The sequence below is a fragment of the Phasianus colchicus genome, chromosome 17, assembly GCF_987193195.1.
Source record: "Phasianus colchicus chromosome 17, bPhaCol1.hap1.1, whole genome shotgun sequence".
In the NCBI taxonomy this organism is placed as follows: Eukaryota; Metazoa; Chordata; class Aves; order Galliformes; family Phasianidae; genus Phasianus; species Phasianus colchicus.
This window is the reverse complement of record NC_143452.1, coordinates 12,161,416-12,184,923: the sequence shown is the minus strand read 5'-3', so window position 1 is coordinate 12,184,923 and position 23,508 is coordinate 12,161,416. Positions and strand designations below refer to the sequence as shown.

Here is a 23,508-nt window from a genome sequence, read left to right as displayed (position 1 = left end):
GATAGAAATGGTGACTTTATACTGGAAATGCAGAGACCTGTATGAGAAGTGAGTGGATAGGAAAGTGGCGTGGCGGTAACTCTGCTCGTTTGATCTGCACTAAACACTGCTCCACATCAGCCATCATCATTTTGGCTCTGTTTTACAAATCTGTGATTGAAAATCGAAGCTGAGGGAGTAGCACCATGTGACAATTGCTTTACTTGGACTGGGAGATGGTGCCCTGCCACAAACTGAACCTGTGCTGAAAATTGTGGCTGCTTTTATCTGAACTTCTTTGCCTGCAGGGGAAGCATCTTAGTTGTGTTTTGGCGTGGATATAAGAAAAGTGAAATCTTTTTGGAGGAGAAAGCTCATAAGTATTACTGTTTCTTTGAGGAGAATGTTCCTCACTGTTAAAGTTATGGAGATCAATCTGTTAACATGTTCAAAAACAGAGGTGACCTGATTGCAATGTATGAGTGCCTCTAAGGATGAGGTATTGAATATATGTTTCTAATCTAGCCAAGAAAGGCCGGAAGAACCGAAGACTGGAAATGAAGTCAGACAAGTTCACCCCAGAAGTAAAGCATTAAGTAAAAAGACATTTAGCCTCAAAGAAAAAAAATTACTAAGTGAAATGATTGCTTCTCATCGTGGCTGAGAGAATGTCATTCTACAAGGAACATTTTACTCAAATACAAGTGATTGGACTTAAAACAGATTTCAACAGATAAGAGGAATATCTTAAAACCCAAGGGTGGCCCAATGGCTCAGTGTAGTTATCTGCGGCTTTCCTGAATTGTGTATGGTCTTAAATAAATTATACGGACATGCCAAATTGGAATTGCAGATCTCAGACCCTCTGTCTTTGTCTGCTTTGTCTCATACATCCTCTGAAAAGTCATCTACGTTTTGGGGATGTGAAATGAGTCCTGTGCCTTTAGTTTACCAAACATGTCTCACCAAATGTTACACTTTCCTGTATATTGTAAGAATTCTAAATCTAGCATTTGTGGCCAGATTCCAATCCCTTTACATCACTTAGGAGATAATTTGTTCCACTATATGTTTTTCTTGTCAGCTGTACTCTCTTTGAAGCCTTTAGCTACTGGATTGGGAAGGTAAATTACAGCCTTTCTCAGCCCTGAATTGTTTTGATTTTGGAAATCATATAATTGATTAATTGCAGGATAGCCTGCATTCACCTGGTGAAATAGCTGGAACTCCTTTTCATAGGAGCTGCTGCCTGAAGAATGTTACTATACTTGAGCATGATCTTTTTTTGGGACTGCAGGGGAAGCAATGTTTTCTCTGTGACAAGAAGTGCAAAAATGGTAATTGCTCAGTTTTCAACACCTGCACTGTCTTGGTTACTGTCACACCAAGTCACACCAAGTCACTGTCTTGGTGCTGCTTCTTTGGTGCATATTGGATTTTAAGGCTTATTGTTTCCTTATACAGATGTATGTCCAGGTCTGTATGCAGACAGAATTTGGCCCTCAGTGCTTGGTTTGGAGTAATAGCAATCTGCCTGCATCAGGGAAATAATCTCTATTGGCAGCGTGCAACTTTTTTTAAGCTGGACTTTTTGACTCTGTTTTGTTTGTTTCATGATGTATGCAGTCAGATCTCACTTATTTTTGAAGCATCTGGAATCTTGCAAAGGTAAGTGGTTGGCTGCTAGAGGAGGGATATGATGGGGATTTTCATTCCTGTGAACTGCATGGTTTAAGTATTTATTTTTACTAATAAGGGTAACTAAGAGTTGACAGTTTACCCTTACTAGTTGCCACTGGCCAGTCATAGTTTTGGACAATGGTGTGGCAAAGCTTTTCATCCATCAGATACCTCTGAGGTACCCATAGAAATGCAGGGATGAGATATTTTAAGACAGGAAGAACAGGAAAATCTTCCTCTTTTTAGAAGTGAGCTTCTTGCTCTTAGACTTTCCTGTAAAAGAAAGTATTTTATACAGGTCACCCTTGTATGAGCACTGGGAGCTGCAAAGTTTTTCTCATCTACTCAGTGCGAAAGTCTGTTTCCTGCTAATTAATCTCTATTTGTGATAGACACTTGCAAACCAAAGTCTGGATTTTGCAGTATTTTGCTATCCGTGTACATTTCTAATGAGCTGCTATGGGCAGATTTATGCCATTCATGCATTTTGTATCATGCACTTATTTAGATTCTTCTGTCCTAAACATAAACATATTTAGAAGAAATAAACATGCAAATGAATTACTGGTTTGTGTTTGGTTAGCAAACAGAGCAGGAAGTGTGGATGTGCAAATGCCCAGCAGGCTCTGGGGTTAAACCTCCTCCCTATAATTTTTACAATGGGTTCTCAACATCTAGTATAAACAAAACTCAGCAAATTACTCCTTGTGCTGTGCTCAGTTGTCCAATCAGCCCTCCTTGTTATATACATATTGTTTGAACAGTAATTTAGGCAACTGGGAAAGTGCCATGTGAGATGCAGAGGAAGTCTTAACCACCAGGAATTAACTTAAAATGTAAAGCTGTATGGTATACGAGTCACATAACCAGCAGGTTATTATTTTAATTATTTTTAATCAATTCAATAAACTGGCCAAGACCTGTAAAGGATGGCTAATTTAAGAGCTGTAAGAGAAGCTTCTCAAAACGATTACTGGGAGAAAAATGAAAGTAATAATGAAGGGTTTAATCTGTAGTGGAATTCGGTTTGTTCAAATTGCCAGTGTACTTCTGAGTATTGATCGTATCCCGATAGCTCCTGCACATCTGAAGGGAGATGAATGCCCTGCTAAGCAAGCTACCCATGAAGGACTGTCTCTGCTGGGAAGAGTTTGCTGGAAAATGCTATGCTGAGTTTTCAGAAGAGACCAAAGTGCTGATGTTACTCAGTGGAGATACTCTTTCCTTTTCATTCGTACCCAGATCTCTGAACATAACAGTTCCCAAACATGGGTTTCTGGAACTATCCATGATAGGATTTAGGGCACAGCAGGAATCAGTTTAATATATATATTTATTTATTTTAATAAGAGGTTTTTAAGAGAAAAAACACGCCAAACATCTGAGATACCTTCTCTACTATTTTGATGCACCCTCTGCTTGTTTCTGAAGTTGATATTACCATTTTAAGTTTAGATGTTGTTATCCATGTCTGAGGTCAGGCACATCTCAGAAAGCCTTGAGGGAAGTGTGATGGGCATCAGAATAGGTCTTGGAGGACCTCGTGCAACCCTTGGGTGACTCATTGTGCATCCATGCTTTAACAGGAAGCTTTCTTTGTTCTAAAATTTACATTTTGTTTTCCACATCAGGATTTATTTCTGCTTGAAGAATTCTTCTCCTCATGGTTAAAAAGTCTTTTCCTGCTTGCTGCTGGCTGTGCAATGCCCACTCAATGAGTTTTGATAATTTCTGTTAGGATTAATTAATTAATTGCAAATGTCTTCAGGCTAAATTGCGTGTTTGCATGTCAGGATGCTGTTCATAATCAACAAAATCACTTAAGGGCTTGACATTATGGATGTTATGGAGATTGTGAGAGGAGTCCATTCAGTCTGTATTAGTCAAAACTTTATTTTCATTATTTATAAACTAGTTCCTATTTTATGAATTCTCCATCATAAACAAAGGGTCAGATGAAATGTTAGGAGATAAGAACAGAAGAGGGAAGGTAATTCCACTAATCAAGGCTTATTGATGAAATTATGTAGTATTCTAATAAGATGACTCCGAAATGTAATTGGGAAGTAAGAATGTGGAGAAAATAAAGAACCATAGTGATGTTTTATATTGGGTGGAACACTGCTATCCCAAATGAATAAGCACTAATGGGGCATTGTATGAACGTCCAGAGGCTGGCGACCAGCTAAGTGAGGGATGCACAATACATTAGTAGAGGCAGAGGAAGACTTTTAATCTGGATGTTATTGTCACCAACTGACTCATGAGAAGAAACTGTGAGGTACATAAAAAATGAATGTTTTCATTTATAAACCTGAAAGCTGGCTTCTGTCCTGATTCTAGATTGTTGTTGTGTTTTTTGAAACTGACATCTCATAAAAAGTCTGCTCAGAAACCTCATGCTCCAGCAGAGGTGATGCAAACTCTGCTACACAAAAACATTCTGGTCTCTAAGACAAGAGACAGGCTTTCTTATGTCTTACATTACATTTTGAATCATCTGTTTCAATTCCCTTTGCAGTGAAACTGTTGCAGATTCTGCTGAAATGACTCCGTAGAGAACTCTCATCTCGTTGCTTCAAGTAAATGCTTATGATTTTGATCTATAGCACCTTGCCATCTCTATTTGTGAATGCCACACACTGAGGCTATTATTTGCACAACACAGACCCAGTGAGTCTCCACTCAGCCGCCAGTTCTTTCTTGGTAGCTCTTGGGAGGAATATCCAGCAGGCTGGCTGCCTTTCCTAAGGAACAAAACCATGTTTATACTGTTTTTATTTCCCAAGAAAATAATCTGAATCAAAAGCAAAAGAGAGGAAATTTGCAAGAGAGACACTTGTGCTTGTTGCAGCCTGTGTAATTTGTCACCAGAGCCACTAAATTGCAAAATGGAGTTCTTGTATAGACTGCTCAACTGCCCCCTTACCTTCCACTGCAGATCACAAGAATCTTCATTGCACCATAAACATTTATGTAAGAGTTCATCAAAACAGATTAATAACTTACACTTTTCATGCTCAACTACATGGTTTAAATGAGATTCAGGCTGGATATTTTGGTTGCACAACCTGGTGCACGTGGAAATCTGATGTGCAGCAAAAAGGTATCAGCATGTGTGAAAATATAACATATGGCTATTGAGATTGAATAGGTTATCTTTGTTAATATTTAAGACTTCTGATAATGTCACAATAACAGCAAAACCAAAGTTTACGTGATTGATTTAGTATCTGTAGCCCTGTAAATAGCCTTATCTTGGTTTTTGATGATTGTGTTTTGTTACAAAGGATGTGAATTAGCAATGCAGTAGTGGTTTTTTGTTCAGTCTGTGAATGTTCTCTCGTTCCAAGCACTTGATACAGGCTTTCATGAGCATTATAGAAAGAAACTAGGTGGAAAAAATGCAGCTGTCATAGAAACTGCATGTATGTCACTGACTAGAATCGAGTGGTTGTGCCTCCAGTTATTTGATTTATATGCATATTTTTCTTTTATATATGTGGAATTATGGAATGTTGAAGCATATACTTCACTAAATGAAAAGTATGTAAATAGATGCCATAGTAAAGTCTGCTATTAAAATTCAGGGTTGTGACGGTATTCCTAGATGTTCTCCAGAGATAGGAGAGCTCTGGTATGCAGCATCAGGGCTTGACCTCCCTCCCGGCTCTCTAAAACTTGTTTTCCAACTGTCAGGGCTCAGACAGGCAGTAATGGGAGGAACAACCTGCTTCTTTACTTACGTGGCATTAAAGGGCTGGGGTGGTATAAAGGACTCAGCAAGAGGAGGATGCTTGCAGCACAAGTGTGGCAGAAGGTAGGCAATAAACCTGCATCAAGTCGGCTTGTGTTACACACCCACACATGTTAATAGGGACATAGGCACAAGGCTGATGTGATAGGGTCAGATTGGTCTTACCAGAAGTGATGTGCAGCTGATGGCCATACTGATGCAGGGGCTGATGGGCTTGGCCAATGCGAAGAGGTGTGAAAGCTCTGCTGGTACCACAGCTGTCCAAAACCAGAGGATGGAAGTGCTAGCCAAGACAGCTTTTGCCTACCCTGTTTTACTGTGGGCTCCATTCTCTGTAGATAGGGTACAAAATCTTCTCAACAGGTCTTGTTTTGTGAGGACATTGTCAGTGGGAGAGGGAGCATCGTTTGGGCATCCCTTGAACAACTTTTGAAATCAGTCATCCGGAGGAACGCTGATTTGCTATTAGAATTTTGGGAGCACAGTGTTTTGCTTTTCCGGATTCTTTCACTTTTTTTACTGTTGCCCACAGTAACTTGGGCTCCTCCTCCATGCTGGAGGAGTGGAAAGGTGATCTTTCAGTCTGAACTTGATTCACAGTTAGGCTTTCACTCTTCAATCAGACCCCATTTGCAAAATCCCATCTTTCACAGGGTTTCTTGGTTTTTTGGCCTTTTAAAAATCTTTTCTTCTTCTTCTTCTTTTTTTTTTTTTTTTTTTAATTGTTGGACTTCATCTGGTACAGAGGTTTAAACTACAGAAGTAATTTAAAATATTGTGGCATTTCCTTTCTTAATTAATCCCAACTGTTTTCCTTGGTAGTACAGAAAGTATCAGTATTTGATGAGGACATTATGCCTTCATCACTGGGGCAGTGGATTCTTCCTGCCGAGTCTGTAAACAGCAGACAAGCCGCAGAGTTCAGCTTCATGTTCTGGTTTTCATTAAGCCCAGACTAGAGGAGCACCCAGCTGTGTCTTCCTGTAAGGTCTGTCAGTCTTCCAAAGCTTGTTAACATGCTAATATAAAAGGAAATAGGGCTGACTTCAAGGAATTTACAACTAGTCTTAAACTTCAAAGACTGGAGCTACATCTCTTCAATTCAACAGCAACAACAAAAATCCTATAATAAAAGTTCCCTACAAGAAGCGTTCAGTGCATACAGATCTGCTAAGCCATAATGCATGATGTGACATTTTTTTTGTTGCAAGTTGCAACACAAAGTCTCCTGCAGTTGTGAAACTTGGTTCATAGCTGGTAGGTTTGATCAGAGACAAGATAATTTGTCATCCGGCCCACAGACAGAATATCAGGAATGATGCTGTCAATCTCTCCTTCCCTAAACCTGTTTTCTATGCAGATGTAGGTGAATCGGGTTTGAACAGTAGGCAGCATTCTCAGGTGCTGGAAATTGGATGGAGTCCGATGACTTCAAGGGAATTGCTCCTGTTTGTAACATCTGAGGATCTGGGCCATCTGCAGCGTGCTTACCTCGTCATCTGTAGGTATTCAAACCAGGTTGGATACATTTGGTTGCTTTTCATGGAAAAAGAGAGCGCTTGTTTGAAGCAGGATGAGACATCTTTTCCATCTGAAGAGTGACTCACCATTCTCATTGGGTATGGACAAACGGAAGCGCAGGAAGGTTTATATAAATATGTAGTGGTACTTCCCCAGGCTCCAGTGATTTGAGGATCAGGGGCTTCCTAAATCAGAATTCCCACTGTTTCTGTAGTAGAAGCCCCATCTCCGTACTAGAGCTGTTCTGTAGTTGAAGGGCTGGCATAGAAAGTAATTGCAGATGCTTCTTTCGCTTCTTGTGAGTGCTCTCTGCTATGCTGGAGCCTGAAGGAGCCTGCAGGTCTTGCAGGAGCACAGCAGGATGAGGTCACAGCCCCAGATTCTCAGAGAGGAAGGAGCCATTTTTATCATGTGTGGATTGAATCTCTGGTAAAGGAAAAACCCCCCTGAGATCCAATAACATACCATTATTTTGATGCTAGAAAATATTGCAATTATTCTGGAGAATATGAAGAATTGAAATGCTTAGAAGTAAAGGTTGTTGCATAGCTGAGATAATTACATATTGAGTTGCTCCAGTAGGGAACCTGGGCAATAAATGTGTCGGGTGACACAGCCCTGTGTCATCTGAGGAGATTTTTTCATGGGTTTATTTTTTATTGTGACCAAACTCTTTGTGTCAAAGATCTGTGAGAACTGCTTGCTTGACCTCAAAATCAGTCTTTTTGGTCACCCAAAAATATTCAAAGCAACTCAACGCAAATAATGAAAAAATGAGACAAAGTAACATATTAAACTCAGCTGTTATTCACACTGCTCCTTCTCTGACAGCTTGTTAAAAATGTTGGTAGAATAGGTGCTACTGTTAGACTTTTGTTATTCGGTGCTAATTAGAACAAACTTACGCAGAATCAAAAGCGGTTTCTAAAGGGAGCTGATTGTTTTAATGGGAATTAATTGAAAATCCAGAGCGCAGCAGTGAGGGAGGCCACAGGGAGCAATGGCAGACGTTTAGGTTCACTTACCAGCGCTGCTACGGGAGCTGCAGGGGTGCAGGGTGAGCAGAGGGCAGCACAGGGATGGCTGGGCTGGTGCCAGCAGCGAGCGGGCAGCTGTGGCAGGGCTGCGTTTGTCCTTGGGAGAGAGAAAACAGGCCTGAAAGTTAACCGGTTATGTATCCACTCTGCTGCTGTTTCTAGAAATATTGTGTTTGCAAAGTGGCAGCAACTGGCCGGATATCCTACATCATGCCCTTTGTTGGCTGTTTCCTCTGTGCTACACAAGAGTGCAGTTTCTATCGTCTGCTTAATTGGCTGAGTCCTCCCACGCGTAGGAATTTCTATTCTTTCCACTGGCTTGTGTTGGTATAATTTAGGGCACTGGAAAACTGAAAACTCCAAAAAGCAAATGGAAAACTAAATCAACTGCCTCACAGAGGATATACTTGAGAGTAAAGCAAGGCTTTCATGACTGTATTCTCGACAGTAGCGCTATCGGCATTTAGGCAGTGATGTGCCATTTTTTTCACATGTTGTTGAAATTCTTGGTTTAAGAGGAAAAATGACAGGAAAGGCTGCATCAGTCTTGTTAAATTTCTAGGAATAGAGCTAAATATGATATGGTGTGTATCTATTGCCTTCTGCCAAAAACACCTCAATTTTGTCAGAGAAAAATGGTAGGAGACACTGTGCTATGAGCTGATAAGGTCATATTAAATCAGCTGTCTATTGAGTCTCACATATTTTATATATAGTCATCCCCCCAGGGGCTGTGTGTATTCAGACCCTTGGACAACTAATAGCACATAGGTGATGGCTGACAAGCACAGTAAATCAGCTAGAAGGGAACTATGTTTTTTATTTAAAAAAAAAAGTGCCAAATCTGAAAAAATGCAGGAAGACAGCTTTGAAGGGCCTTTTAATTACTGCACTTACTTTCTATGTTAAGACCAGCTTTTAATATTTTATCAACAGTATGAGTTAATGCCCTGTCTTAACCAGTGTCAGAGCACATCTGAGAAGCTCAGTCTATGCACCTCAAAAGTATCATTATCTCTAAAGATTACTGGTGAGTTCTGCACAAACAATGGCCAGTGTAGCACGTGGAGTGCATTGTCCATTTGTCTGTGGGCTCTGGAGTCAGAGGGCACAAACCAGGTGTGGGATCTCTGCACTGCAGTGCACTGCTGTGTGGATAACCTGCAAAACTCCCAGGTGCTCGAGGCATCCCAGCCATCCTGCACTTACTGAACATGCACAGCACCAGTGTGATGGACCACGTGTATCCTTAAGATGTCAGATCATCTCACTCAGTGTATGTTTTATACAGGCTGCTATTGAGCTGTTGTCCAGGAAGGACTGAGATTGACATCCAAAAGTCCCAAGAAAAAATACTCCCCTGTCCAGGCAGATAAAGAAGACATCAACAAAGAAATCCAAACCCGTGACTGATTATCTTGAGTAAAACAAAACAATTGGACACCGTTCAGAAGAAAACAGAATGAACACTGATGTTGTGTTTATGAGTATTTGTAAGAGTGGAGAACTTTGGATTAGAGCCTTTGAGGTTAGGAATCCATATCCAACACTGGAGAACTGACGCTACTTTAGGAACAGCCCCTCTCCCTGCAGGAGTAGTAATGAGGAACAGCAGGAAAATAGGAAATGAGTGTTAAAAGGGAAATCAGATTCCATGGTAAACTTATTCAAATGATCATAGAATTTGCTTTGGAAAAAAAAAAAAAAAGTTGCTTAATATAGCCTTAAGAATCTGGCACATTCTTGATGATGTTAATCCATCTGCTGACATTTCATCTTACTCTTATTGGTTTTGCTTCCAGTTTTTTGATACCTCAAGCATTTTAGATGTTATGTTATTGAAGTCATGGGTCTTGTAGAAAACAAATTACTCCATAGAGTTAATTGCACCCATCTCACGTGTTATCTTGTTGAGGTGAACTTCTTATCTGTGTTTCATTGTGAAAGAAAAAAATCTTTTATAAGAAAGAAACAAACATACAAAACAGGAGTAGAAGTTGATCACCTCTTGCTGTTTTCCCAAGAGCAAAATTAACAAGATAAGCCATTATTACTTGCCAAGTATTATTTGAACCCCAAATAAACTGTGACCTGGATAGACCTGAGGAAATCTTGTACTTCTGTGAAAAAGTTTATAAAAATTTCCTTAGCTGTATCATTTATGGCAGAATGCTGTTTGAGATCCTTTTAGCCAGGCAGCCTCCCAAAGGAAGATGATATTAGAACAATCATGGCATGTTTATCATGCTGAAATGCAGAGCTAGTGAAGGAATACACCTCATCAAATCATCTCAGGTTCTGGATTCACTTTGAAAGTTGGACTGAAAACGTCTCAGTTTTCCAGTTTTTTTTTTTTTTTTTTTTTTTTTTTGTCAGTAATCTGTGCTAGAAGTTGTATAGGATTTCCTGATTTATTGTTCTGTCACAATGCTTTACATGTTTGGAGTTCTGTTGCTGTTGTTTGTTTGCTTGTTTCCCTCTTTATTTTTTTTATTTTAATGTAATTGCTGCATTGTTGTGGACAGAGTAATTCCAGGAACCAGAAGATTAACGGAGTGTGCTGTATGCATTTCTCAAGGTGGATCAGATCCCCTCCTTAAAACAAGCATATGCTTGTGTGCAGTTACACTCATGTAGCTTTGTGGTTAATGTCTTTATGTTATTTCACTTGATTGTGAACGTATAGATTCGCTGTTGGAATTAGTGGAGTGTGTGGATTGGGGAAGTCAAGGCAGTAGGGGAATCTGTGGGGAAAACCCAATTGACTGGCTTACATGAGACTTCTGAAGACTTTTTCCTCAATTTCTTTGTGTTTTCTCTTTTGCTTCAAGGTTTTTCTTTGTTTGTACGTGTTTAATTAATATCTCAAAAACATATGCAAACTAGCTGTCTGGCTAAAGATTTTGAAGCGCACGGGAGTGGATGAAAGTGGTTGAAGAATACAAAGGAGCACCTACAGGGAAAACGTGCTTTTGCCTCCTGTCCCTTGGTTGCCAACAAGACAAACCAGAAGTCTGAGTCTGTTGAAGCCAAGTGCAAAATTTCTCTCACTCTCACTGTGGCCAGGATTTCACCTCAGGTGAAAATACGTATCTACAAAGGCTGACTCCTCTGTTGGCTTTAGGGGTGTCCCGTGTGCATTGCTGGGCTGCGTGGTGGGACGCAGCCATAAACTGCATTATGATCTGCATTGGTTTTCAGCAGTAGGGTGGCTGAGAGGCATTGCTAAATCCGGGCCAAAAAAGACTGACCCTTTGCATGTTTCGCATAGGTTTTCCTTCTTCCTTACTGTCAGAAAACGCTAAATTAGAATGCTATTCAAAGATCCAGCTTTGTTAGAGAAACGTATTCAGATAAGGAGGAATTCAGTGATTTATTCACCGGATGATAGTGAATGAATGGTGTCTGTTTTCTGTGTATGAATCATAATTGACTTTATTATGATGTTCTCAATGTATTCGTTATTTGAAGTGATTTCCTGATTCATTCTTTGTCAGTAGATGGGTTGCCAGCAGTTCGTTGTGGGTTTCCAGGGTTTAAAGTTTAAGCTCTTTGTAATAGATACCCAGGTCTCGTGATGTGCTGCTTTTTCCTGACTGGTAAAGTGGATGGGGGAAGGGTTGGTGCAAGTGAAGGTTGGTGTAAATACACATCTGCAGTTAAAATTCACTCTTTTCATGCTTTGAGACGCTGTTTTCAAATACATTCTTTCTAAGCAAAATTCACCCTTGTGCAACTATCTCAAACCTGTGCCCTTCCCATGTCCTGATCAAGCAACATACCAAAGTCTTACGTGACAGAGGTTTTTGCTCTGGTATGTGCAGAGATTGATGTGTAGGAACTCACTTGAAGAATCAGGTTGGAAAACAACTTGAATGCAATGAAACGGAATATTCACAGACTTATTTACAGCTTTCTCTCGGTTCTAATAATAAGTGTAAGTGTGGATCACTTGAGCTGTTTCGCCCTGTCTTCAGCTCTCTGCAAATTCTTCAGGGTTTTATTTTTTTTTTAGGGCTGTGTATCAGAAAACAGGACACTATCAGGCTGAACTCACCTTGCACATGTACGGTGTTGATCTCGTAGCATGTAATTAAGTTGTGACTCAAGAGACTAGCTGCAACCTCCGCACCAGTTATTTGACCCTCTGGAATTTTTCCTTCCTCTGAACACAGTTATGTGGGCTGACAACATGCTAGGTGTTTCTAGGATATTCTCTTTGGCTCGGGTTTCTGTTCTGTTTACCATATAGATGGATGCATAGGTAGGATTTTTAGAGCACAGGCTATTTCGTATGACTGTGATATATAATTTGATCCTTTTTTGAGATCCTGAGCCTCAGCTTTGCTTTTCTGTGATGCACCGTGTTCATGCTTTAGGCTTTACTTCTTCACATTAATTCTGGGATCTCAAATACCCACTGGTAATTAGTGGAAAGTCAGCATGTCCTATGAGGCACGGATTAACGTTATGCTTAGGTATAGTAATGACTAAATATAGCCAAGTTGTTGTGCATGCATTTTGTGAGGGGTTAGCCACTGTCATTAACAGTCAAAACTTTTATTAACAGTGTTAAGCAAGTTTTGATTAGAAAAATTGTTACAGGATAAAAAAGAAGAAGTTGAAAAAGCAATTAAGAATAAATGTTCAAGAGGGTGTTCCCTTGACAAGTTGGAACAATCATTGCTATTTTTGTCTTGGGATCCAAGAAGCTGCAAAGGAAAGGAAGAGGTGGGGAGGATGTAGCTACTAACAGGGGCTCCCAGCAGTGTGGAGTAGCAGGGTGTACCCCACTCCTAGACATGCTGCCTCAGTGGTGGTTCTGGAAGGACTGAGGATGCTGTTAGACAGAGCCAGTCTCCAGTAACTGTCCTCGCAATATCCTAATAATAAGATTCCACCATGACTGGTATAATTGGAATGTATTTATTCCAGATACAGATGACTGTGATTCACACCTCAGTCAGAGTGTCCCAGGTACAGGATTTCCATATTGGGTATTTTCTTCTCTTCCTATTGTAACTGATCCTTTTTTGTCTTTGCTTACACATTAAGCTGAACTTTTTATATAAATGAAGGAAAGAAATCCATGACGAAGCTTTCAGTGCTCTTTTTAATAACAGCATGGTTAGCTATCTTTAAAATCTGCTGAATACTTAGATGTTCACAGGAGCAGCGAAGGCATTCATCCAGCCCTGCAGTTAGCTGCAGCATGCAGTGCTTTACTGCTAGCTCTGCTCCTCAGGGTGGGCTCCACCTGGGTCAGTAGGATGAAGTCTTACAGGTAACCACGTCCTGCTGTAATGGTTTCTAAGCAATTTCAGAGAGCAGACTGCTTGTTAAAATAGCTTGTGAACTGGCTTTCAAATAGGAGGAAATCTCTCCATTGGTTGGGTGAAGCAAGGACTCATTCTCTGCAGATGGAGAAACTGAGGCACAAGAGAGGCAGCAGCGCCAGGCTGAGCTGCTGGCAGTGCAGGAGCCACGTGTGCCATCATCATCTGCAGCAGTGCTTCAGCTGGGAAGGGTCGGTCCTGTGACCACCTTCTCTAGTATATAGAGAAAAGGTGTATATTTATGTGTACAACTTTAAAGGCAGGTAGATTTTTTTTTCATGTTAAATTTACAGGTAATTTACATAACTAATTTGTAAGCCAAAGTGTAAATGACGTTCAGCTGAAGTGACCATTTTGACAAGCAAGTGCAAACATTGTCAGAACATTGGCAGATCTGCTTTGGACAAGACTGAGTTTGACAGCTTTTTCTGTGTGCATCTGGGTTTTCTTGGGGGGAGCAGCAAGGGGGAAGTGCTTTTCTTTTTTTATGAGCTACTTAAGAAAATTGCATTATAATAATCAGATTTTTAAATTATCTATTTGGCTCCATAGTTGAAGATGCTAAAAACCTAGCATGCTAACCAGAAAGCCATCTTTTTTGCTCCTGTTGTGCCCAATACCATTCAAACAAACGCAAAGCTATTATGAAATATGCAGTGCTCTCAATGACCTGACACCATAATTCAGCTCGAGTTAAAGGCGGTGACTTAAGGGAAGGTTGCAAGATGCCTCCCACCAGCCTTAGGTATGGACTGGGAGTGAACAGTTTAACATTAAAGGAACATGCAAGGTCATTTTTATTTCACCTCTGAATACCAAAAGAGAGCATTTCCATGGGTCGATTTTTGGAGATTTCAAATGCTCAGAACTTGGAATAAAACTATAGTTCTTCATTTATATGTTTTTCTAGGCCTGTGTATCCTTTCCTTTGCTTCCATCCTTCCCACATCACTCAGTTTGGACAGAATCTGTTCAGCCTTGTGTTGGGCTCTCATGGAGCTCAGTGCTCCTGGAGGCAGTGGAAATCTCTCCTGTGGATGTGAAGCAAACTCTGGGAAGCTGGAATTTCAGAGTGTGAATTCCAACACACATCAGCTTGTACTGATGTATAAAGAAACCTCAGAGAAATATTACTTCATGTTTCTAAAGACAGAGGGAGAATTTTTCAATCGAATACAACTCAGGATGGGACATTTAATGGTAAGTTGGAAAATAGAATGTCAGAAAAACACAGTTTTCCCATTCTGGTTCTGCATGATCAGTGTGATGTCCCCGGATCTGGAGGCTTTAAGACCAAAATGCACAAAATGGGGGCAGGAGCAGATTTTCTACAGACTTCTATAGTAACTTTGCCTGTGGACCATTATTTATCATTACTTGCCTTGCTGATCTGCATTTGCTTTAATAAGGAGAATATTGAAGAAACTATAGAGAAAGCTAACCCAATTCTCCTTTAATGCATTATGTAATTAAATGTTATTGAGATTTGAGAGCTGTGCAACCACAGAAGAATTAAAAACAAAAACAAGAGTGATCGTATCTTTGTATCTCGAAGCATATTTGGGATAAACCTGCATGCAGGAAGAAATGAGTTCAGGTAAAAAGTGTGACTGTCCCCAAGGCCTGTCCTGCAAATATTAACAGGTGGATAGGATTACAGAAGTGAATAGTTCCATTGCATACAATAAGATTTCTTTGCTGCAGAGTTTAGACACACACACCTGCAACATTAAAGCCCGAACATTCCAACTTTCCTTTAGCCTCAGTAAGAATGAGAACAGAAAAAAAGAGTGGAGCTAAATTTTGTTTGGATAACCTGGTACTTTTTCAGGGCATGAAATACAGAGTGGATGTGACCTGACTGCTTGGATGAGCTTTTCCTAACTTATTTCTTAATGACGTATTTTGGGGGCAGCCATGCTGTGGTTCAGGAGTTCATGGGACAGGAGAGTGTGAGCAGCCCCAGCCCACAGCACAGCTGGGACTCTGCAGCTCCATCTGCCTCTGCCCCAGTGCTGCAGCTTCTGCCCCACAGACACCTCAGAGGTGGTCAGGCTCAGAATGAGTGGCTTTCATATCCTGATGCTGGGTTTTACTGGCACACAGATATGAATGTGCCCTGTTGGCTGGTGTGCACTTAGAGACAGGTGGCATCTCACCACCAGCACCGTTTATTTGCACTAAACTGTGAGGACTGTCCTCCTTCTTCATTCAAAATAATGTGTCCAGAACTGACAAAGACTGACTGGTCAGTTGTCTCACAGAGCTATTCCTAAGAGATGTTTTACATAATAGATCTATGTTTCAGTACATGGAGACAATGTTTGAATTTTCAGTAATAATTTTTTCCACGTGTGGAATATGTAGAAGAACAGTTTTCCTCTTCCTGAGAATTCATCGAGAAACGAGGGGAACCCCCACTGTCCTGAACACAAGTTATCTTGTATTTTTGCTAAGGTATATAATTACTGCTGTGGGTGTTCCCACATCTTAGAATGGAAAAAGTGCTTGCCAAGATTGAAAAAACGTAGTAAGCAATATAAATGATTTCTCTCACACACCAGCATTTCTTGCTGAGACAAGTGAACTGGAACTGCATTTGAAACCGTATAATTATACTTCTATATATCATTTATGAAATCAGATTCCCCCACCCTCTCTTTTTTCAAGTTGCTTCTGAAAATGCTTTTCTTCCAAGAGACCTTCTCGTGGGGTCCTCTCCTTTTAAGAAATCTTTCCAAACAGTGAAAACAAGCAAAAATCTGAACAGCACATCCAGACTCGTGTGACATGTCCCTGCACCATTCGCGCGCTTTGCTTTACTTCACCCCAGATCCACTTCCCATGGCATCTCCTCGGTCCAGCCCAGAGCTGCCACCTGCCCAGCTCTGCCCCAGGCACCCAAGGGCTGCACAGAGTGTTGTGCTCCTCCAGCCTGGCCTCCTCCATCACCTAGGCCAGATAATTTCAACTTGCTGTTCCTCAGCTGGGGTCAGAACTGCCAGTTCATACAGTCTGTGTGCTGTAGAAAGATGGTTGTGGATTTCCTTATTTCACACTCATTTCTATACTGTTTAAAATATAAAGAAGCTGACCTAGGGTTTTCACACCCATGAAGTAGAAGGACTAATGAACAATTTTCCAAGGCACACAGACTGTATATGCAAAGGTCCAGTATGCAAATCCTGACTTGTTTATGCCTTGGGTTGTGCATACAAAAAGCTGTTTAACTGTGAGCCAATATATCTTTCTTTCCAGCACCCACAACTCACTCAACCCACCTCCTCCAAAAAAGCCCAGGGAAAAGGTTCCATGCTGTGCTCTGAAGGGCTGGGGGTACAGCAGTGTTGGACAAAGGGACTGTCTGAATATGCAGTGGTGTCTGCAATGAAATCTCCTTGCAATTATAATCAAAGTAGAGATTCCAGCTGTTGGTTTACTGGGTGAATCCTGTTGCCATGCAGCTTGTAGTTGGTGCAAGAGTGTGAGGATTGGGACTGCTGCTGTTGAATTTGTGGTGGAGATGGGATTGCTCGTGTTCTTAACCAACTTTCCTCAGTTCATCTTAAGCTGAGGTGGCATCTGTCAGGAATTCCACTGTGTAGTTTGAAAGTCTGAGTCCTCTTCTTACCTTGCCAAACACAGGGCTGTGTTCTGAGACCCACAGCAGACCATGGAGGGCAGACAGATTTTTTTTTTTTCAGGTTTAAATACTAATTCATGTGAGCAAAATTTGCTGCTTTTTTCTCTTAAACTTGTTTTTATTTCGGCCATCATTGGTAACCAGCACTGAGAAAGGAAAACTGTATATTGAAGTCTCAATATATAAAGGGAAAAAATTCCTTTACAACTCACCGATATCCACATGATAAAGGTGCTTTAGATTTCAGTCTAATTTTCCCATGTCTTTTTTGTTGTTGTTGTTGCTTTATCTGCTCTTCAATCCATTTTGCTTCTGAGTTTTTGACACTCTTTCCTTTCACTCCTTTTCTGTTCAATATTTCCAAAGTTTCAGAAATATTCTCATTCTAAGTCAAACTCTCCAATCCTGTACTATAATAGAGCCCCATCAGTTCTCATGTGCTGCTGCTGTATCCAAGATGCCTAACTTCTAACACAAGCATTTAAGAAGATGTATTTTATAATGGTTTCCTTGGGATTGATTTAAATTTCTTAAAGATTCTTTTTTCTACTAGCCAAGTTACCATGTGTTTTAAGAACATGCAATATGAAATAGAACAAAAACCCATTATTTGAAAGATGCTGAGAAATACGGGAGTTATTTATGCTGATTGTTGCTTAGCAAATGCATGGATACTTGAAATCTGCCACGTTCAGGTCTATCCTTTGTAAGAAACTCTTCATTCTCAGGAAAAGGTACAAGCCATGCAAAATAGAAAGAAAGCAAACCCAGCTATAAGAAAAACAAACATGCGACGTGCCTACCAGAATCAAAAATCCACTGAATTTACAGCGGTGTCTGTCATAGGAGAAGTTATAACATATTGTTCTTTTATTGTGTTCTATGCCTTTTATTAGCTCGCAAATCTAATTAGGAAACCGAGTGGCACACAGTATGCAATGACGGAAGCAGTACCACCTATTCTTGTGGCAGCTTTGGTTTTGCTTTATGGGTGGTCTTTGTTCTTCAAGACTCATATGAATACCACATATTAGCTGAGCTGGTTCTCCCTTGATGTCTGTGTTGTATTGTACACATGTTGTCACTGTTTGACACTTAAACAATCCAGATTCTTACCCAGCCCATATTTAGTGCCATAATAAACTTCGGAGCATATGTTTTTGAGAGCAACAGTAACATTCATCACTGCAATGTGACATAAAAATAAGCACTACTGGAGAGCCGGCGTGCCTTCAGAGGGCAGAGCTGGACTGGAAGGTGAAGGGATGTGGTCATCATCTGTGCTGCTCTTACTGGGCTCTTTTCTTCCTCGCCTTGTCTCAGTAAATCAAAGCAGTTGTTGAAGTGACCTCCAAAATTCACCCCGTACATGTGAAAAACACACACTGTTACAAAACTTTTTTAGTGAAACATTTCCTGTTTGGGGCTTTGGCTTGACAAACCAGAGATGCATAAACCATCGCTCCTCTCTTCATCTCTCTCATTCTCTCTTTCAGCAGGGAGTTCCTCTGGGGCCCAGTCCGAAGCACCGGTCTGGCAGCTGCGCCGCACCAATGCCTCCCGCTCCCGTGAGTCTCCTTCTGTTGTTTTTGCAAAATTCCTGTGCTTGAATGGCTTTGTTTTGGCAGAGGATTTTTTCTGTTTTCTTTTTTTTGTTGTTTCTTTTTTTTTTTTCTTCTTCTTCTTTTTTGTTTTGAGGTGGCTTTGGGAGAAATGAAGAGGGAATTGCAGATGAAGGGCTTCAGGATTTGACTTGTCCCTTGTTCTCTCTGAGCAAGACCAGAGGCTTACAAAGACTAAGGGTAGTACAACAGATTTAAAGTGTAGTCATATCCTGTCTTAGTTGGGTAAACACATTCTGATTCAACGAGAGCTTTGTCTGAACAAGGACAGAAAAGTTGGGTCTTGAACAAGGAAATAATTTATATAAGTCTTAGCGAATATTTAATATGGAGCATTAATTAAAAAGAGTGTATTTTGATGTCCTGCCTTGGAGTGACAGATCACTGATGTCTTCTTGGCCTGAGGAGAACCACCACCTGGTGATTGCTCATGTCTGTCAGTCCAGTGAGAGCATCCTGTGGTAGCAGTACCCCCTTAAACAATATAGATGAAAAAGAGATGTGTTTACAGCGAATTATTGCTTTGATTAATACTTGGATTTTCTATTTATCAACGTTGCTGAACCATAGGAAAAGACAGATACTAAGTAAACAGAGCAGTAAGTAGAGGTTTCCAAGTGTCTGTCATATAAACACAGCTACTAAGATAATATAACTACGTGTAAATGCAAAAATCTTGAACATTTCTAACACTGGAGTGACATTTATTTGAGGGTAAGTGGTTTTGCTGAGGTGCTGCTCTAAGTACTTCCACCTTCTTGCGCCGTTCCCGTCTCCCATACGGGGCCAACAGAGCAGCTGTGCAGGGCAGGGGCAGCACATGCAGCATGTTCCCACCTCAAAAGCATCTCATTCTATGAACTGACACAGAAACAAAGGTGAAGTTCCTGGGTGCAGTCATAATACCAGCAATGAATATGTTTTAAACTGACTTTTCTTGTAGCAACATGTGCTTCGGCACTGGGTACTACAAGATTTGTTCATATCTGACCTTGGTTTGAGTTTTACCCACTGTCCTCACCAGGAAAATGAAGTTTGGTACCATCCATCCTTCTGTCATCCCCAAAGCATGCACATTTAGAAACTCCATCTAGACCTGGACTTCCTGCCCTGAATTTGTGCTCTGAATGTGTGTACAGCGTGTGAGAGAGCAGTGAAAGCATTTGAGAATAAACCACATTGGCTTTCAAGGAGAGTTTTTAAAGTTTTAATATTATGGTTGTCTAGTTTGATCTAGAATCTGGTCATTGAATTGTATCATTGCAAGAAACATGAGAACAGCAGCATGACCATGAGGTATATTACATTACAGAATGAGGTTACATAGCACCAAAGCACCACCATATTTCAGTAACAAATGCAGCTTCTGGGGCGTTTTGTTATCATTGCATAAGCTTCACTGCTCCCTAGAAGATGACACTGATTCAGACAGAAAACACTAATTCAGTTCTTGCCAGCAGAGCCAATTGTCTCTTTGATTACATTAGACTGACAACTGGTTTTCAATGTCATTGTCAGCCGCAACTTCTCGTACGCGGTGCACTGGAGCATGAACTGGCCTCCCTTTATTTAATTATTTCTGCCTATTTCTGTATTTGTAAATAAGACAAATGTGAATCTCCCATCCAGCAGATAAAAAAAATGTCAGGTATTTAGATCAAAAAACTGAGGCTTCAGCTGGCATCCTCTTTTAAGGCAGATCCTGAACGTTTGCATCACCCCAGAGAACTTGACACTATCTTTTGTTTCGTCAGTCAGCTAGGAGTAGGAGTGACACAGGGTTTTCTTAATTAAATGTTTGTTACATTGGGTTATTTGCTGATTTTCTGTATTTTTTGTTGGAAATAAGCTGCCCACTGAGGCACTTGGTGGGACGGCGCTGCAGAGCACGCGGTGCAGGTGCTGTCGCAGGGAGGCAGGCATGGTGCAGGTTTTGTTTTACAGTTTTTTTACCTGTGTGGTTCTAAATGTTTTTGTTTTTTTTTGTTTTTTTTTGTTTTTTTTTGTAAATTACAGCTGGATTTTTTCACCAAACATTGTTTCTCGAGGAGTTGTGGGCAATGAAATCAAGAGATATATCAGCAGTGGGGGTTGTTCTGTCAAGTAATATGGTGTCAAAATTGTATTTCTGCGTAAGTTTTATGATTCGTAGATTAGAAATACCTCAGAAGCCTTAGAAAAGAAGAGATGGTGGTCAAGGAAGGAGCTCCAGAAGCTCACAGCAGCTTTCTGAAATGCAGCCCCATGAAAAGGTTTCTGCCAACTCTGTGTGATTCTTCCATGCCTGCAGAATAAGAGATTTATGTTCTTCATAAACATGTATCCTTCTGATCCTGGATCCTCTTCTACTGCTCCCATTGCCCAAAAGCCAAACAAAGCTAACCTCCTCCAGGTCCCAGAGTGAAAAAATGCAAACACACTGCATTTAAAAGTAGATTTAGCAACTCTAAAGTGGGCGATTTGGTTCCACCCATCAAACCTGAGTTCTCTGATCTAAAGTCAGATGGGTGCTACTCCTAGCGAGATGTGTGCCAAATCTAATTAAGCTTTGCATAATATGCATCTTGGGTGATTTGATTTATTAGCTTTGTTTGAAGAAAGTAATAATAAAAAAAAAAAGAAAAAGAAAATGGCTTTGCTAATAAGCTGTTTGAATTCCCTGTGCAAGTAGGCACAGTCCCTCCTGGATCTCCCTGCAGTGTTGTTGTGTTGCCCGTCAGCAGCCTGACAAAGGCTGGGGCTGGGGTCCTGCCTCCTTTACTCTCCTGGCTTTTGCCTTGCTGGAGGTATTTAGACAATCTTCTCTGCACCCAATGGCTCCCATTCTTGCAGCCACTGTACAGAGCAGGAAACGATCGTGTGTACTTGTTTGTACCAGTGGAACTTGTGCAGAGAGGAATTAGAGATGGCTGCAGCGTGGTGCAGCACAAATACCTGCATGAGCACGAAATGCAGGGATCTGCAGCTGGCAAAGTAGTGCCAAACAGTGCTAGTGCAGAAAGGCTGCTTTGGATCCCTAACCTAGCTCCTAGGTATCTCTTCATTAGGTTGAGGTGCACTGTGCAGGCACGTCCTGTGGCTTAGATTCTCAACACCTCCAGTCCTATTGATTCTGATGCGCCAAGTTACAGTGGTTGGCCGTGGCACTCTCTCATATCCTGTAGCATTCCTGAAGCTGGCTTTCAGTTGCTGTCCTAACACTGGCCTGTCTTTCTTGTCTTTGGTGTCTTGTGCTCTGTGGGTTGCAGAGGAGAATTTCCTGCAGGGCTCCTGATAGGGATGGCAAAGAGAGGCTCGAGGAGACCTTCCAGTCCCTTTGCTTCCTTCATCCTCCAAAGCATCAACTTGTGGGTTTATTGCAGCATGACCTGCCATGGGTCTGTGTTTGTACGCACCAACATTGCAGTGCTGGTGTTCATTGCATGACATGGAAAGATTGACTGGAAAGGAGCATGCACTGCAAATATAAGATACGATTTGACTATCTGCAGTAACTGTCCTGGAATCAGATGGAAAAGCATTTGCATTGGGGTCAGACAGGGACATTTCAGCATAGAACTTCCAGTAATCTCAATGTGAATGAGGGGCTAGGAGGTTTGGGCATCTGAATAGTAGAACTTCTTACTCCTTAGCTGCAGTGTGGACAAGAACATGACTGAACTGTGAGTGTCTGCAGTTTGTATTTAGTGGCTATGAATTATTTTTGGGGAAAATGTCTGAAATTTGAATTTTGCACTGACAGTGGAAACGAGCTTCAAGGACCAATAGTTCACAGTGCTTTTGTGTTATTCTGGGGTAGAATAATGAATTTAACACATCCTGTTCTAGAGACGTTCCAATTACACCATGAAGGGAAGGATTGTCTGTTCATCTTCAGCAGTTCTAGGATGAGCTCTACTAAAACCTCAAGGATTATTACTGTTTACAACCTGGGGAGTGGGAATTTGATGTAAGGCCAGATTTGATCTTAGCTGGTCACAGAATCTCCTGCTACTTGATGTGGACATTGGAGGTTGCTGGGATAATACAACTTACGCTTAAGTGCCAGTGCATTTTTCAGCACTATTTCGTGCTACTGAAGTGAGGCAGATGGCAAAAACACAGCTGTGTGATTTGATGAAATATCACTTTTTGTTTTCATTTGTTAAATGAATTTGACAAATCATTTTGGAAAATGTTCGTAGAGTAGAAGCAATTAAATGCAAATTCTTCTTGTAGTGTAGTTCTGTTAGAAAAAATCAGACATTCTGAAAAATCAAGCTGTGAAATGTTTTTACCAGCTTTAATGAGAATATTCTCTTTTCTTTTACTTCCTAAAAAAACCCATTTTCTTCCCAGTGAAATAATAAAGCGAATGAAAATACATGGATTATCACCCATTTTTGGACACAGTTTAAGTGAGTTCCCCCAAGGTGCTCCCCAGATTTTTAATCACAGTATTTGCCTTGTGAGCTATTTTGGGCTTTTACTTTTTTGATCAAGCATGCAGCTGAGCTTTGCTGCAGAAACTTTCCTGTGAAATACTGATATTCAGTAAATATTGCTAATAACATTGACGTTCCCAGCAGGTTGTACTGCTGTGTGCAATTCTCAGCAGGTTATACACTATTATAATTACAACATTATTATAGTCAACGTGGCTCAAATTTTACATATATGTTCAAAATGTATTTAAAGACTGTTATTACCACCAGCATGGATCTGGTAATTAATTTTCAAACATTGCACCTGGTGAATGGGCAGAAGGAATTGGCAAAGGGTTACTACTTACTAGTAATTTTTTGACAGAAGCAGATGCAGAATGGATCGAAGTGATGTTTCATTACAAAAAGTTCCCATTTCCGTGCAGTTAGACCCAAAGTGGCAATGAGACAAATGGAAATGATACCCACTCTGTCTCTGCAATGGCTCTGGCATATGGGAGAGATCACAG

At 40.7% G+C, this 23,508-nt stretch overlaps 1 protein-coding gene across 15 annotated transcripts in view; it reads left to right on the top strand.

Annotated features, from left to right (window-relative positions):
• Positions 1 to 23,508, top strand: part of LOC149915640 (uncharacterized) — a 252,837-nt gene that overhangs the window by 63,222 nt on the left and 166,107 nt on the right. For 5 of the 15 annotated variants that reach the window (XR_016471830.1, XR_016471833.1, XR_016471832.1 and 2 more), the window contains one exon: positions 18,453 to 18,521. The exons of 1 other annotated variant lie outside the window; for it this stretch is intronic. Coding sequence is in view for 1 of the 14 variants with exons in the window: in XM_090151960.1 (XP_090008086.1) it covers positions 18,453 to 18,521 (69 nt within the window). In the remaining 13 variants the exon portion in view is untranslated. Of the gene's footprint in view, positions 1 to 504; positions 811 to 18,449; positions 18,522 to 18,949; positions 19,180 to 19,599; positions 19,788 to 20,591; positions 21,138 to 23,508 lie in introns of those variants that run through there. 9 more of the 15 variants (XR_016471839.1, XR_016471831.1, XR_016471837.1 and 6 more) reach the window with 7 other exon arrangements.